The sequence below is a fragment of the Heptranchias perlo genome, chromosome 32 (genome assembly GCF_035084215.1).
Source record: "Heptranchias perlo isolate sHepPer1 chromosome 32, sHepPer1.hap1, whole genome shotgun sequence".
Taxonomy (NCBI): domain Eukaryota; kingdom Metazoa; phylum Chordata; class Chondrichthyes; order Hexanchiformes; family Hexanchidae; genus Heptranchias; species Heptranchias perlo.
The window spans coordinates 4,768,220-4,785,075 of record NC_090356.1 but is presented as its reverse complement, the minus strand read 5'-3'; the positions used below and the strand labels follow the sequence as shown (position 1 = coordinate 4,785,075).

At 50.7% G+C, this 16,856-nt stretch overlaps 2 protein-coding genes across 4 annotated transcripts in view; one reads left to right on the top strand and one right to left on the bottom strand.

Annotated features, from left to right (window-relative positions):
- rer1 (retention in endoplasmic reticulum sorting receptor 1) overlaps nucleotides 1-5,993 on the top strand; it is a 29,534-nt gene extending 23,541 nt beyond the window's left edge. For both annotated transcript variants that reach the window (XM_067970236.1, XM_067970237.1), the window contains 2 exons: nucleotides 377-512; nucleotides 1,571-5,993. In XM_067970236.1, the coding sequence (XP_067826337.1) occupies nucleotides 377-512; nucleotides 1,571-1,660 (226 nt within the window). In that variant the 3' untranslated portion in view covers nucleotides 1,661-5,993. The remainder of the gene's footprint in view (nucleotides 1-376; nucleotides 513-1,570) is intronic.
- pex10 (peroxisomal biogenesis factor 10) lies at nucleotides 5,675-14,052 on the bottom strand. Of its 2 annotated transcripts, none has more exons than XM_067970234.1 (7): nucleotides 13,934-14,052; nucleotides 12,404-12,523; nucleotides 10,760-10,840; nucleotides 9,032-9,423; nucleotides 8,376-8,551; nucleotides 6,973-7,105; nucleotides 5,675-6,706 (listed from the first exon to the last, which is right to left on the bottom strand). In XM_067970234.1, the coding sequence occupies exons 2-7, from the start codon at nucleotides 12,513-12,515 to the stop codon at nucleotides 6,638-6,640; spliced, it is 963 nt and encodes a 320-aa protein (XP_067826335.1). In that variant the 5' UTR covers nucleotides 12,516-12,523; nucleotides 13,934-14,052; the 3' UTR covers nucleotides 5,675-6,637. The 2 variants fall into 2 exon arrangements, with proteins under 2 accessions (XP_067826335.1, XP_067826336.1); XM_067970235.1 differs by lacking the exon at nucleotides 13,934-14,052 and adding an exon at nucleotides 13,744-13,921.
- Between the last annotated feature and the right edge of the window lie 2,804 nt (nucleotides 14,053-16,856).

Here is a 16,856-nt window from a genome sequence, read left to right as displayed (position 1 = left end):
CTTGTGTCATGATATTTTGCATCATGACTTAAGCACGCTGATGCACTCAGCTGACTCATTGTGTTTCAAATGCCAAGGGAGGTGGTAGTGCTGGAGGCAGTTCAAGAGACCCATGAAAAACATTCTGATCTGGAGCCCTGCGCATGTTTGGGCATTGGGGGAGGGTAGTATCGTATGGCTGAGATTCCCCTCGCGGTCAAATAGCTTGCTGACATTTACTATCTTGGCACAGACATGAAGAATGGCCATTTGGGAGGTGGCTGGTGTATGTGGAGCCGTACTGGACCATGAGTCAGCATGTTCAGAGGATGAAGAGGGGACAGAATTGCCAAATAAACATGATAACTGACAGTTTTTTGTGTACGTTTGGTTTCAGGCACTCTGCTTCGAAAGGAATAGTAGTAGCCATGGTTTGCACATTCTTCGATGCCTTCAATGTGCCCGTTTTCTGGCCAATCTTGGTCATGTACTTCATTATGCTCTTCTGTATTACCATGAAGAGGCAGATTAAGGTAAATCCAATGGATTGTGTGTGACACGCTGCAGTAAAGACAGAATGCAGACTTTAAAATGCCAACCCAACAGCAAATTTACCACTATTAGCACCTTTGAGTGAAAGCTCCATTTCAGGAGGGCCTTGGTGCCTCTGAGCATTGCTTGTACTGCAGGGTTGATTCTGATGGCAGTCTTGCTGTTCTGTTCTGTAATATACAGGGGGCCTGTGTACAGCTGCACCGTTAACTATGTACAATATATGGGCACTGAGGGCCTCGGGTGGAGGAAATCCCAAACTGCAACTTTATCGTACAAGTCAGAGCCTTGAAAAATACCCGAGGATCTCAACATACTCGTTCACAGAGCATTGTGTCTAAAACCTAATTATTTTTCTGTGCTTTGTTATATTTATGCATTAGGGGTTTTTTTTTGCGGGGGGGTACAGGGAGTTAGGAAACAGTCCTTTCACTTCAAGAAACTGGCTTCACGTCCACCCCTGCCTGATGGGACGATAATCCTCAAACTCTGCAGGGTGTGCAGATCCAAAGTGAAATGAGTTCAGATGTTTCCCAAAACATTTCCAAATAGGCCCGAGTCGTCAACACAAAACCGCCTACGATTCGGCACAAATTGGCTGTTGTGACATTGGGTTTAAGCTACGTTGTTGGGTCAGTTGAGGGAGTTCTGTTGAGTTGCACAGGCCAGAAGGTCACTGGTTGCATCCTCAGTCTGTGCTGAGCTGGTGCAGCAGTTGGGGGTCTCAGGGTGGTGGGCCCTGGGATAGAGTGGGGTGGGGGAAGAATAAAAATCAGCCTGAGATTCTGCTCCTGACCGCTACCCAGTGGCCAAAACTGGAAATGTGCACGTGTGAGGACTCTGCTGTGCTGCCCTTCAAAGTCAAATAGCCCACCAGCACCCAGTCTTGGATCACACATCAAAGGGGGTCATTTTGGTGAGCCTCTGGTCAGCACCTAATACCTGTGTAACTGTACTCCCTGGGGGCAATTGTTCTGTGAGATGCTGCTTATCACTGTCCGGTATCGTTTAGTAATTTCTTTTCTGCCCTTTTAAACAGCACATGGTCAAGTACAGATATCTACCGTTCACACATGGGAAGAGGAAGTACAAGGGGAAGGAGGAATCTACGAAAGCATTTGCCAGTTAGAGAACGTGCTGCTTGGCACTCCTGGATTATCTTCTCCCCCCTCCCCTTTACATGTAAACATTGGACAATAATCACAACAGTGACATGACTTTATTATTATCATGTTTGCTCCAGGCCTTTCTGAAGGGTACATTTTAGAAGGTGATTTAGTTTTGAGATTTTTTGGCGCAGAGACATTGTCTTTATAATATGATATATATACAGACGTTTTTTTCCTGACCATTTTGATTTAATTTATAGGTGACTTCATTTAAATTTCCCTTTAATTGTATTCCATTTGCCAGTTGCTTCAAATGTGTTTTCTCTTCCTTTGTCATTTGGAAAAAAAAAATTAAAATATCAAACAGGATCCATACTTGGGAAAATAGATTTTCTTACTGTGACTCCCCAAGTTACCATTCTACCATTCTAAGTTACAACTAACAACTGTTTTGAGACTTTTGGCATGGAACTGTTGCAGTATTAAGGTGCAACGATGTCAAGTAGTTGGTATTTATTAGTTTGGGAGGGGGGTGGCTCTTTGCTTCATTTTCAGGGCCTAACAAAATCTTGGAAGCTCAGTTTTCATGTTGATGCCTCGGAGTGGAGTGGAAATGGAGGATGCGCTGGGAGGGATTCAGAAAGCGTGAGGAAAGAGGGCTGCAGGAGCACTAGAACCCAGGCTTGCCGCTTTTGAAGCTGAAGTGCCCGCTTTTGAGGGCTGCGGAACCGAGCAGCTTGAAGATGGGGATCGGGCACCCCTCCCCTCTCATTTTAAAATCCCAGAATCAACCTAAAGGTCATTGCCATCTAGATCCTGAGTCCTGGCATTGTGCTCTGAATTTATCAGGCTAGATGATAATTTAATAACGGAGGAGAAATCAAATTGTGATCATAAACTTTTATAATATGAACTTGTGATTTTGAACTTTGTATTGTGACAAGGTACCAATAGATTCCAGAATTTAAACATGTATACGCTTGGGAATTTGCTTTGTTCTGCTTTTCTTTTTAACTGCTAAAGTTTGCCAGTTTTCAGATATGCAAGGGGAAGGGAGGAGGTAACTTTAAGATACAATGGAGCTATCTTATTATACTCAATGAGGCAGCTGTGTTTATGGCACGTAGCGGGCCCGCCATAAGGAAATGAGGAGGGGAGAGAAATGGAGTTTATCATAAAAGAAAATGTGAGATAGAAATACTCTCGGTGAAAGGGCAAAAAGGGCCAGCAGGAACGTTCCAGATCAGATCTGTAGACATTAAACAGTTCGATCAATCATCAGGGAGTCTGACATACTAAAGTTATAATGGGTGCCAATTTGGGCCTCTCGGAGTAAAAAGATGGACTAGAGCGTTTGGGTATTAAATTCAGGCCCATAGTCTGTAGATAGGATGATTTAAAATAATCATCTATAATGTATAGATAGTGGGATGGGTTATGAGGGGGCAGCTAGGAGAGACTGTTGTTTTGTAGTTCTGTATTTGGATTATGGTGTGGAAATGAAGCGCCAACTTGATGTCAGCCAAAGCAGCACTAGGGGTTGCCCCTGGGCTAGGCAGAGGAAAAGTCAGCCAGGGATCCTGCTCCTGACTGCAATCCAGCGAACACCAGCTGCAAAGTGCATACCCGTGACTGTCTGGTGCAGACAGGATAAGGCTCAGCTGTGATATTCCTCATGGTAAAATAGCCTGCTGAGACAACGCACCTGAAGCCTGGCTATTTGGGTGAGGCACTGGAGGGCTGCCAGTAATGATAATCCTCAGCACGGCTCAACACCTTCAGGTGAGGAGAGTTAGGTAAAACTAGCTGCTTGTCCCACTGGCTATTTTGGGTTTGTGCTCTCCAGCCTAGTAGTATGTTATGTCCTTCACGCCTGTTCCCAGGCGCAATGATGTCCTGATTCATACCTTTACTGAACTAATGGATTAGAAGCGACTTTGTGTATGTCTGGGGTGCATGCTCTTCCCTCCCTCTTTTTCCCCTCCTCCTCCCCAATTTAGGACGGGTTTAACCTCACAACTTGAGAGTATTGCAGACTTTGGGTGCCGGCTAATCATCTTTAATTTAAAAAAATCAGCCATTTAAAAAATAATTTGGCACAAAAATGGTAGCTTCTGCCCTTTAGGAAATGTTTCCTTGTCTGTGTGAACTGTATAGAAATGTGCATGTAGAGAAGACTTTCTTTTGCCCTGTGATACATGTCAGTCAGTTTAACCCAATTTATTTAAGAATGAGTTTCACTTTCCATTCCAGATTTGATTTACCATATTTGATGGAAGGAACAGTATGTTGTACCTGGCTTTAAGATGCACCTTTCTAAGGGGTTTTACTATAGGAGGGTAGTAGGAGCATAAATAATCCTGTACAATGCAGTGTGCTCAGGGTCACGGGTTTGGAAGGTTGTTGTAATTCCTGGCTTCACATTACCTAAAGTGACATCAAATTTCCCCAGTCTGCCCTGGATTTGTTTTATTTCTTAAACCACGGGTTCATCTGTTTTTCTATCTGAAGTTATTTGAAACTGGAGGGAGATTTAAAATCGCCACAATTAAATTTTTCCACATCCTCACTTCCCCCCCACCTCACCTCACCCCACACCAGACCTGGAGGCAGTCAACATATCATAGGACAAAACCCCACATCCTGGGACCTGGTGCTGTAACTTAGGAGTCGGCAAGTGTGGGATCCTAGAACTGCCCCAGTAATACTGGGTTTGCTCAGCGGGGTGGTCCCACACTTAACTTGCATTTTTGTTTGCTTTTGGGTGCATTTACTATATATAGATATATTTTTAAACTTTAAATCGCAGCAGGAATGCACCTGATAAGGAGTGTGATGTGCAGGAGCTGATTCGATCGGAGTGGGTTATACCGACTCTTGCTGGAGTATTGTGACTTGTTCCGCTGTTACCGTGACCCTTGAGGGAGGGTTTTGTTTTACACTGGTTCAGGGCCACAGCATAAGGGGAAGGAGGGGTGTGCGGGGCGGTGGGGGGGAACGAGAATCAGCCAGGGCTCCTGATCACAGTAAAATGATCCCTGCTAAAAGGTGCACATTTGTAGATGTTGAGTGCCAACAATTTCAGACCGGCTGTTATGCCCTACTCTCCTTCTCCTCTCTTTCCCTCCCCCAAGTGCAATACAGACTTAGTCAAGACTCGTACGTGAAGAATTACCACTGGAAGAAGTGCCCGAGGACAACTGTACCCTAGCATGAGTCAGGAGCCAAAGGGAGAGAACAGGAGGGGACAAAAACAGAAATAGGTTCTGCAAATATATTGGGAAGTGGAAGCCGCCTCATCATTCCTGCTGTGCTCGCGTTGTGAATCCTCGCATGTTTGAGTTGCACCACGTCAGTAGTTATTTAACATTGTACATTTACTAGGATTTCTTGCACTTGACAACACTTGCTTTCCACCTCCCAGCGGGGTACAGGGCAAGAGCAGCCTGCTGGCGCACAGTGTAAACGCAGCATGGACGAGCAGGCAGGCATGGAGACACCTTACAATCTGCCCGTCTCTCCCTCTGATGACACGGTGAAGCAGCTCCAACAGCACTGTGCTTGTACAGAGATTTTATTTTTTTAAATGGGTGGGAACTGGCTACCTGCTGCTTCACACTGTAAAACTGCCCAGAGTTCTGCTGTGCCAGGCTGGGCGACTCCTTGCATTTCGTTGCCAGCGTCCTGAAGCATCTTGTACTCTGTAGGTTAATCACCCAGCACTTCTCCATCGAGTAAGTCCCATCTCCCTTTGTCTTTTCTTTAAAAGAGCCCATCTCTTTCTGAACTGGGGTTGTGTCGAGAGAAAATTTTGAGCTTATGGTGGTCCCAGATCTGTTCACTGGTGATGGGAGTAATTGGGGGGGGATGAATTAAGAGCATTTGTGCAGGATTGTAAGTTGTTTATTTTTTTAAGCTTTAAGTGGGATTCTTGTTCCTGTAGTGTTGTGATACCAGTGTGATGTAGACAAGCTTGATGCTTTAAAACAAGGTAGGCTAGAGGAGAACAAAGAGTCCTTAGGAAGCCAGTCCCATGCTTTACAATGGTGTGTTTATATAATTTTATATGAAACCAAATCGCCAGTCATTGTGCAAGTGGGACAGTTGCTGCATTCTATCAAATATGGTACCACAGTTCCACCACTCCACACACTATTACCTTTCTTCAACTAAACATTTCTTGTGCTAGTTTTCAAGAACTTCCGATTCTGTATCACAATGTTAATATGTTACATTTATTTTACTTGTAATAAAGGTGAACGAAATAATTAAATATTTGTAATGCTGTTTCCTCAGCCCTCTGGGAAAACAAAAATGAAACTATTAAATAAAGTGACTAGCCTGACCATTGAACTGTGCTTACTTATTTACATAGTTTGCAATTTTCCTAAAGTATAAGCAAATATGTTGGGGGGGAAGCTTTTAAAATCCCCCCAAACTGGGTAAAAGTACCTCAGTGCGGTACTGAGCCAAACAGCAGGACCGTCCCAGGCCTGTTTTTGGGCTAGCTGGGGCTACAGTCGGCCTTATTCCCACGTAGATTAGTGGGGGAAATCAGTCATGGTTCCTGCTCCTGAACGCTCAGCAGCGACATTCTGGTGGAAAGGGCGAGGACTGTGACGCCCTCCGCAAAAGACGAGCAAGCTAGCGGAGGGCTGCTGGAGCCAATGGAACATCGTGCTGGGGAGAGGAGAGGAATCGTAGCAAGGTAAAATATAGCACTTTATGGGCAGGTCACTTCCCCCATAACGTGCTGAGACTTAAAGATAGGCATCAAAGAACAATGCCCCAGGGTTCTAGCGGTGTGGTTTTGAGAGCAGTAATTGCTGGGCCTGTACGTCCGAGTGCAGTTTACTGTCCGACATGGGTCCCGAGAGTGGGAACACTGCTGCTCCAGTGGTCTTTTTCCATTCTATCACCAGGTTGGCACAGTGGGGAAGAGGAGCAGAGTCACACAAATGGAGGTGCCGTCAGGATTTTAATCGAGTCTCCTCTTCCTAAACGTAATGACGCAAGTAGATGAGTCTGTGAGGCTGGAACTTCTCCCGGCAAAGCGGACACTCTGCCTGAAAATGAAATTAAAAACAAAATATTAACATCAGTCCTACAGAAATAGAAATGTTTATACAGTGCCTCAGAACTCTTCACATAATTATATGTTTCTTGAAGTACAGTGATGTTTGTAGATGAGGCGCACAATGCGTCAGATCTTCTCTCCTTCCCTCCCTATTTATAGGTACATGGTGGTTAGGAGCTATCCCTGATATAAATCAGACACAAAGCTCCTTTCCCCGGGTGTACACTCCAACCCCCTGTGTGTGCGTTTGCTCACCTTGGTGTTGCACCATTCGGTGATGCACTCCCAGCAGAAGAGGTGTCCACACGGAGTGGCCGTTGAATGCCGACGCCGTTCCAAACACAGTATACACGTGGAGCTGCGGACTGCAAGGTCCTGAGAGGGATTTCTGTGTGAGAGGAAAAAAAAACCTAGAGGAAAAGGCACTGATTTCCGTTCATACCAATTTTATTCTTGTATTAAAAATTTTACTTCTGCACTGACTTCCTGTCAACTTGTTCCATTATAAAGTCCTTTGCCCTCATTTATAATGGAAATTACCTATGTAAACTCATCACACCAGCAACGGTGCTGTATTGTGGAAATAATCATAAAAATAAGGTTGCGATGTATGATTTCAAAATGGGAACGGAATTATATCTCTGCTCCCGGTCCAATTATTTCCTGCCCTCTAGCCCTGCTTCATTTGAAGACACCTGGTCATGTGTGTGTGTGTGTGTGTGTGCGCGCGCAACGCAAGACCAACTAGTCCTTTAAATTTTCTTCCTTCTCTCCTGAAGGCACTGATTCTTACTGGGGAGCAGTGCCACGAGCACCAGCCGCCCTGCGATGTCTCACCACAGTGCCATTCTTCAGCTGCGAGCATTAACAGCGAATGCAGGCTATTTGACCACGGATAGCATTGCAGCCGACCCTGACTGTCTTTGGCCGCATGTGCACACAGTTTCCAGCAGAAGCCACTAGCTAATGAGCCAGACCCCCCCCCCATTGAATTTCTCCCCCTCTAACCCAGCAGGTGAAGACTAATTAGGTGTCTGCCTTGGCTCAGTGGGTAACATTCTCGCCTCTCAGTTAGAAGGTTGTGGGTTCCAGTCCCGCTCCAGAGACTTGAGCACATAATCTAGGTTGAGGGAGTGCTGCAGTGTCTTTGTGGCGTCTTTCGGATGAGATATTAAACTGAGCACCTGCCCTCTCAGGTGGACGTAAAAGATCCCATGGCACTATTTCGAAGAAGAGCAGGGGAGTTCTCCCCGGTGTCCAGGCCGATATTTATCCCTCAAATCAGATTATCTAAAACAGATTATCTGATCATTATCATCTTGCTGTGTGCAAACTGGCTGCCACATTATAACACTGACTACACTTCAAAAGTACTTCACTGGCTGTCGAACGCTTTGGGACATCCTGAGGTTGTGAAAGGCACTATATAAATGCAAGTTCTTTCTTTTAATTGTAGTGCCCCAACTGAGACCAGCTCACTCTGCGCTGACCAGGAATTAAACGTGGCTGCTCTCGGCTGTAAGCAGATCATTTTAGTCAATTTCTTGCATTATATTAATTTTAATAAACGAAGATGTCTGCGACCTCGTTCTAATTGGAACAGATGAACTGTGATCATTAGTTAATGCCGATTAGTAACAACTGTGAAAAGCCTGTACCTCGGGTACGGGAGGCTGCGGTGAAGTTTCCATTCTTGCCGGGCTCGTCGCCTATGGCGGTGGCTGTTGACCTGCATGGCGACCGTCAGGACCAGCTGCAGCAGAGAAACCTTCCCCAGCAACTCATAACTCCACCGGATTCCAGCACCGTGACTGAACAGACCTCGAACGCACAGCTACACGGCACAAAACCAGCAGATAGGAGGAAGAGTCAGTAAATGCACAGCAAATGGGAGAATTGAGATATTCACAGACCAGACCAATCTCTGGTACTCACAGGGGCTATAATAGATATGGGGACTGCTGGCGTCCATAACAGACGCGGGGACCGCAGGCGTCCATAACAGACGCGGGGACCGCAGGCGTCCATAACAGACGCGGGGACCGCAGGCGTCCATAACAGACGCGGGGACCGCAGGCGTCCATAACAGACGCGGGGACTGCTTTATAATATACATAAGGTCCCGAATTGTCTTTAAAATACACAAGGACCCTTATTCCCTATAATATACAAAGGGGCTGTTATTCCTTATAATATACACAAGGTCCCTTATTCTATATAATATATAGTCGCTGCTATACTTTCTATATCACATTAGTGTAGCAATACACATACACTGTCTACTGGTCTGAATGGATTGCTATAAACGGCTTACGTAGGTGATGCTGGTTAATCTTTTGGCAACGTGGTAGAAAGCTCCATTCAGGTAGAAGATGCCCAGATGCAGGCGGTGGAGGAAGGAGACAGCCTGTCGGAGGAAGGAGACAGTCTGCAGCAGCACTTTCTTCTGCCGTTCGCTCAGGGCACCGACCGCCCCCCGCAGCCAGTTGTTGAAGAGCGAGCCCCCCTGCCTGTGCTCCGGTGGCCGGGACCCATCGCCCTCTGTCTGCAGGTCCTGCTCCAGGCGGTTCAGCCCCAGGTCCAGCAGGTAAGGGACGCAGGTGTGAAGAAGGATGAGGGCTGCCCGCCTGCTTGTGGAGGGCACCCGATGCCCACTGGGGTCCACCTGGATGATGTTAACGTACTCCTCGCCCAGCGTCTGGTAACCTGTGCAGTGGGACCTCACAATGCTCAGTTGGAAAAAACCCCCAATTACAACAACAACTTGCATTTATATAGCGCCTTTCACGTAGGGAAACAGTCCCAGGAGCATAACCGATCACACCCAAAACGTGGTGTGGTGGCAGGGCACGTTAAAGAGTTCCAAGGCACTGTGCCACACAACAGGGCGAAATCGGGGTCACATCAGATCCCATCCACCCACCAATCAGCCAGGGTCTAACTGAAGGCCGAATCAGGCTCGAGGGGCTGAATGGCTGCCTTCTGTTCCTGTGTGTGTGTGTGTGTGTGTGTGTGTGTGTGTGACCCCACCAGTGATTACACACACCGCTCAGGGGTGAGGAGGTCAACACCAGGCATTTTGCTCCCCCCGCAAACCCCCAGAATGAGTATGGGAATGTCAAGTGTATCAGGGTACAGAGAGCGATCGCCCCCTGGCCTCAGCCAGTGACACTCTATTGTCGATGGTCAGGACCCCCAGTTGCCAGGCTGGCTCCATTGCTTCACCTAACTAACAATTCCCTGTGCACGAGGACAGACTGAGTGACCGTGGAGGACATCGTAGCTAAAACTTGACGTCCACAACGGACAACGATCAGAGCAGGAACTCTGGCTGATTCCCCCTCCCTAACCCATGGGCATTGAGGGTCATTGTAACATCATTGCTGCTGGCCCGGCCCAGATCAGTACAGATCAGGGATTGGGGATCGACCGGGTGTATTTACCTTATTATAGTGCCCACGATGACAGTCTAATATCAACGGCCCGATCTCCCTCCATCTGACAATGGCTTGAACCAGTATCTTGTCTCTAGGCGCACTGTCAGGGCCTGGACCAATAACCCTAATGCCCTGGATTTGGGCACTGGCAGAGTTGAGGCATATTCCAACTCTCACCAGGAAATTTAAATAACAGGGTCCATCTTGAATTTCCAGGCTGGGCACAGCAAGAGGGTGGTACTAAGGCCGATAGGATTGAGCAGTGTGCAAATGTCACGTACACAGGCACATGGTCAGTAAATGGGAGAAGGCAATGGGTGAATTAATGAAAGGGGCAGGTTAACAGTTAGAGGCAGGCAGAGAGGCAGGGAGACAGACAGCTGGACATAAGATCATACAGGCAGAAGGATACACAGGGAGGGTGAGAGAGAGAGGCTGACGGACAAGGGACTTGTAAGAGAAGGAGACATGGAGCAGACCGGCCTGTTTAGTAGGCAGATTCACATGACAAACAGAGACTCGCGTCACAAGCAGAACAGTGTAGCTGATAATTATAATAGAAAAAGAATCAAAGACCGCGGTGCCCAGTAATAACTGAGCCTGACCTGCTAAGGTTGTTAGACAAAAGTACGTCAGGTCGGCCAATAACTCAATCTCCTTCCTCCATTCCAACCACCGCTTAGCACCTGTACAACAGAGGAAACAGACAGATTAACAGCAAATCTGCCTCGCTGCTGTAGAATACTGCGCCACTAAAATAGGTTCACTGGGTAACACACGGATTCCAGAGCAGCGCAACATGGGTACGGGTTCTAGAGCGATATAAAACAGGCGCAGGTTTTAGAGCGGGGTGGCGCGGGCGCAGGCTCTGCAGCGGGGGGGGCGCGGGCGCAGGCTCTGCAGCGGGGGGGGGCGCGGGCGCAGGCTCTGCAGCGGGGGGGGGCGCGGGCGCAGGCTCTGCAGCGGGGGGGGGCGCGGGCGCAGGCTCTGCAGCGGGGGGGGCGCGGGCGCAGGCTCTGCAGCGGGGGGGGGCGCGGGCGCAGGCTCTGCAGCGGGGGGGGGCGCGGGCGCAGGCTCTGCAGCGGGGGGGGCGCGGGCGCAGGCTCTGCAGCGGGGGGGCGCGGGCGCAGGCTCTGCAGCGGGGGGGGCGCGGGCGCAGGCTCTGCAGCGGGGGCGGCGCGGGCGCAGGCTCTGCAGCGGGGGCGGCGCGGGCGCAGGCTCTGCAGCGGGGGCGGCGCGGGCGCAGGTTCTGCAGCGGGGGCGGCGCGGGCGCAGGTTCTGCAGCGGGGGTGGCGCGGGCGCAGGCTCTGCAGCGGGGGGGCGCGGGCGCAGGCTCTGCAGCGGGGGGGGCGCGGGCGCAGGCTCTGCAGCGGGGGGGGCGCGGGCGCAGGCTCTGCAGCGGAGGGGGGCGCGGGCGCAGGCTCTGCAGCGGGGGGGGCGCGGGCGCAGGCTCTGCAGCGGGGGGGGGGCGCGGGCGCAGGCTCTGCAAAAATTGGTCATAACTCAGGATAAAGGGAGACGGGAGAGACTGCGATGTGGGAGAGGAGCGTGGACGGTGAGGGTTAGAATGCAAAAGGGGAAAAATAGGAACCTATTCCAGGGTCACGGGGGGGGAGGGGGTTAATGAAGAAACCCAGCAGTGAGGGGGAGGCAGGGAGGCATCTGTCACAGCACCAACGGTCATTTTAAACAGTGAATGGTGTGAGGAGGGAGGGGGAGGAGGTGAAACACAGGACTCTGCATGACGAGACCTGACCTGGGGGGTTATAATAAACTGTCTCCCTCCAGTCCCACCCCCACCACAAAAAAGATCAGGGGACTTAGAAAAAAATAATCAGTAAAGGTGTCTTGACAGGAATGTCCTAACACAAGGTGTCCAAAATACAGCTCACATCAGGTCCCCCCCGAGCTGGCAATTCAGCTCAAAGTCCAAGTGATGTTCTATTCGCCCTTTATATTTCTCACTCGCTGGTTTGTCGTTTGAATTTCTGGGCCTGGATGTTTGGCAAAGGGCTGTTCACAGTGCTATTGGTGGATGAATCCGAAATCAGGGCACCGACATCTGAACTTGAGATGTGTGGGAATTAATGGGAACAGAGAATAACCTTTACATCGCCCGAGGCTCCACATTATGCCCAAGCAGACCAAAAGTTCACATTCTCCCACTACATTGAAGCAGGTCGTGGGTCGTGGGTCGTGGGTCACGGGTTCCCCCCCCCACTACGGTGCACAGGTACGGGCGGTCTCACCTGCAAAGATCTGGCAGGCCTCATTGACACAGCTTCGCAGCGAGCTCAGGTAGTACTCGTCCTTTTGGTTGGAGCGGATTAACTGAGGCTGGTTCACTGGCAGAATGGGCATCGCAGACCCTGTGTAAAACAAACAAGAGCGTTAAACAGCGGGCACCCCCGTACCCCGAGATCCCAACCCCGGGGGCACCGCACCCCGAGATCCCTAACCTCAGGGGCACCGTAACCCCGAGATCCCTAACCTCAGGGGCACCGTAACCCCGAGATCCCGAGATCCCTAACCTCAGGGACACCGTAACCCCGAGATCCCTAACCTCAGGGGCACCGTAACCCCGAGATCCCTAACCTCAGGGACACCGTAACCCCGAGATCCCTAACCTCAGGGACACCGTAACCCGGAGATCCCGACCCCGGGGACACCGTAACCCCGAGATCCCTAACCTCAGGGGCACCGTAACCCCGAGATCCCGACCCCGGGGACACCGTAACCCCGAGATCCCTAACCTCAGGGGCACCGTAACCCCGAGATCCCGACCCCGGGGACACCGTAACCCCGAGATCCCTAACCTCAGGGGCACCGTAACCCCGAGATCCCTAACCTCAGGGGCACCGTAACCCCGAGATCCCGACCCCGGGGACACCGTAACCCCGAGATCCCTAACCTCAGGGGCACCGTAACCCCGAGATCCCTAACCTCAGGGACACCGTAACCCCGAGATCCCTAACCTCAGGGGCACCGTAACCCCGAGATCCCTAACCCCAGGGGCACCGTAACCCCGAGATCCCTAACCTCAGGGGCACCGTAACCCCGAGATCCCTAACCTCAGGGGCACCGTAACCCCGAGATCCCTAACCTCAGGGGCACCGTAACCCCGAGATCCCTAACCTCAGGGGCACCGTAACCCCGAGATCCCGACCCCGGGGACACCGTAACCCCGAGATCCCTAACCTCAGGGGCACCGTAACCCCGAGATCCCAACCCCGGGGACACCGTAACCCCGAGATCCCTAACCTCAGGGGCACCGTAACCCCGAGATCCCAACCCCGGGGACACCGTAACCCCGAGATCCCTAACCTCAGGGGCACCGTAACCCCGAGATCCCTAACCTCAGGGGCACCGTAACCCCGAGATCCCTAACCTCAGGGGCACCGTAACCCCGAGATCCCTAACCTCAGGGGCACCGTAACCCCGAGATCCCTAACCTCAGGGGCACCGTAACCCCAATATCCTGACCCCGGGGTCATCGTACCCCAATATCCTGACCCCGGGGCTACCAGGCTGACATTGCCTGCTGGAACATTATCATAAATCCACAATTATATAATAGTGTTTTTTATACCTGCAGGGGAACGGGGCGGGGGAAAAGCTTTTGCAGGAAACTAGTACACGAATGATGGGCTGAATGGCCTCCCCCCCGCCCCCCTGCCCCCCTGCCCCCCGCCCCCCGCTCTCCCCCCGGGCCCCGGGCGGGGATGTCGGCCCCCTCGCTCTCCCTGCAATGACCGCCGATTGGCAGCTTGTCTCCTCACCCCGCCCAGTCAGGCCCTGGATCCCCGGGCCCTGGGTAATAACAGGCCGCTGCTCCGCCCTCGGACTCTCGGCAGTGCCCGGCCCGGCCCGGCCCCTCCCTGCCCGGCGCAGCTCCGGGGGACAGGAGGGGCTCAGCTCGGAAACTCCGGCCCCCGGAGCTCAGCACTGCCCCCTGCTGCCCTGGAGCGGCAGCACACAAAACCAATCAATCAAATCAATCAATGCCCAGATCAGGAAACACCAGCCTTTGTATTACAAGGTTCACAGGACATAACAGGAGGAGAATTTAACAGTAATCATCACTAAAATAGATCACTGAGAAAGTACTTGCATTTATATAGCGCCTGTCACGACCTCAGGACGTCACAAAGCGCTTCACGGCCAATGAAGTATTTTTAAGCGTAGCCGCTGTTGTAATGTGGGAAATGCAGCAGCCAACTTGCGCACAGCAAGATCCCACAAAAAAAAAAGCAACGTGATAAACGACCGGATCATCTGTTGATTGAGGGATAAATATCGGCCAGGACACCGGGGTGAACTCCCCTGCTTTTCTTCCATTGGTACCGTGGGGGTCTTTAATGTTCACCTGAGGGGGCAGACGGGGCCTCGGTTTAACATCTCATCCAAAAGACGGCACCTCCGACAGTGCAGCACTCCCTCAGTACTGTAGTGGAGTGTCAGCCGAGATTATGCGCCCAAGTCTCCGGAGTGGGACGTGTTGCAGATAAAATCCATGGGCTGCACAGATCGAAAGGAGGACCAGGATATAAAGGAGAATATAAAACCGTGAGAAAATGCAAAAATATTTCCGTTCCGCCAACTGCCAAGTTTAAGCAGAAGAACCTGAGTCCCATTTGACCTCTGTCCTAGATGTTTCATGATGTGGAGATGCCGGTGATGGACTGGGGTTGACAATTGTAAACAATTTTACAACACCAAGTTATAGTCCAGCAATTTTATTTTAAATTCACAAGCTTTCGGAGATTTCCTCCTTCAGATGTTTCAGAGGAGGAGGAAGACAGCCTGAGCTCGGAGAGAGTTAACTGGAGCTGCTGACAGACATCAGTGAGTCACTAAACACAGCGATTAGCATAACTACAGGTGAAATTTAACTACAGCATGTCTGGGTATTTTTGCAAAAAGTGAATGTGGGATTGCACATATAATCTACTTACTGTTTTATAACACACCATTGATCTGAATGATCTGAATCATCTGAAAACACAGCGTCAGGTTCCACACATACACTGACGATACCCAGCTCTACCTCACCTCCACCTCCTCCACCCCTCCACCGTCCCTCATTTGTCACATTGTTTGTCCAACATCCAGTACTGGATGAGCAAAAATTTCCTCCAACTAAATATTGGGAAGACTGAAGCCATTGTCTTCGGTCCCCGCCACAAACTCCATTCCCCAGCCACGACTCCATCCCTCTCCCTGGCCACTGTCTGAGGCTGAACCAGACCATTCTCAACCTTGGCGTCCTATTCGACCCTGAGATGAACTTCTGACCACATATCCACTCCATCACCAAGACCGCCTACTTCCACCTCCATAACATCGCCCGTCTCTGCCCCTGCCTCAGCTCGTCTGCTGCTGAAACCATCCGTGCCTTTGTTACCTCTAGAGTGGACTATTCCAATTCTCTCCTGGGCGGCCTCCCATTTCCACCATCCATAAACTTGAGCTCATTCAAAACTCTGCTCCCCATATCCTAACTCGCACCAAGTCCCGTTCTCCCAAACACCCCCCCGTGCTCGCTGACACTGGCTCCCAGTCTGGGAACGCCTCGATTTTAAAATTCTCATCCTTGTTTTCAAATCCGTTCAGCTGCCTAAGCCCTAGCTCTGGAATTCCCTCCTAAACCTCTCTACCTCTCTCTCCTCCTTTAAGTCGCTCCATAAAACCGACCTCTTTGACCAAGCGTTTGTTCACCTGTCCTAATATCCCTTTATGTGGCTCGGTGTCAAATTTTGTTTGATAATCGCTCCTGTGAAGCGCCTTGGGACGTATTACTACGTTAAAGGCGCTATATAAATGCAAGTTGTTGTTGATCCCGTACTACCTTTCAATCCATGTGGCACCTCTTTCCCCTTTCAATCCATGTGCCTTGTGTTCCCCTTTTGATTGTGCCAACACTCACCGTTAGTATTAGCTGATCCCAGCCTCCGTCAGTGCCCTGGGTTAAGAAGGGAGACAAACGGGCCTGGGTTCCTGCTCCCAATTGCTACCCAGCGAGCCCTGCGTGTGTTTGGACATGGGGTGAGTGGGGGGGGGGGCTCAGGCTGGTCTGCAACGTCCTCCATCGTCAAACACCCGCTGTCAAGATTCACGCGCGAGCAATGGAAAGTCAGAGAAACGCAGAGTCAGCCGGCAGCTGTGGGACCTCCTCCCAGCTGGAGTCTGCCCTCGCGGAGAGGAGGGGAGAAATGAGAACAGTATTAAATAATACGTACACTTGAAAAAAGAAAATGCAAAGGGACTTCAGAGACTGTAAGCTCATCAGCTCTCACTCCAGGTGCTTCATATAACCTGAGGCCATCGAACCAGCTGAACACCTGGAGGGAGCAGTTCAGTAACCGATAACCCGTCAGCTCCCTGTGTGAGTAATAACAGGGTCCGGGCGAGGAGAATCCCTGACCTTTACAGCCAGTGTGAACGGCCCAACATTCTCCAGTAACCTGCTGTCTAATCGTTAACACAGGAGCCCAGGTTATCTTTGTCTCGAGCCTTCTCTCCTAGAGGTGCTGATTCTTGCACTGGTTGGGGGGGGATGTGGAAGGGGGGATTTGGGAGGCTGGGGGGACTGGGAGAGAGATTTGGAGGGGCTGGGAGAGAGATTTGGGGGGCTGGGGGAGAGATGTGGGGGGGGGGGGGGCTGGGGGAGAGATGTGGGGGGGCTGGGGGAGAGATGTGGGA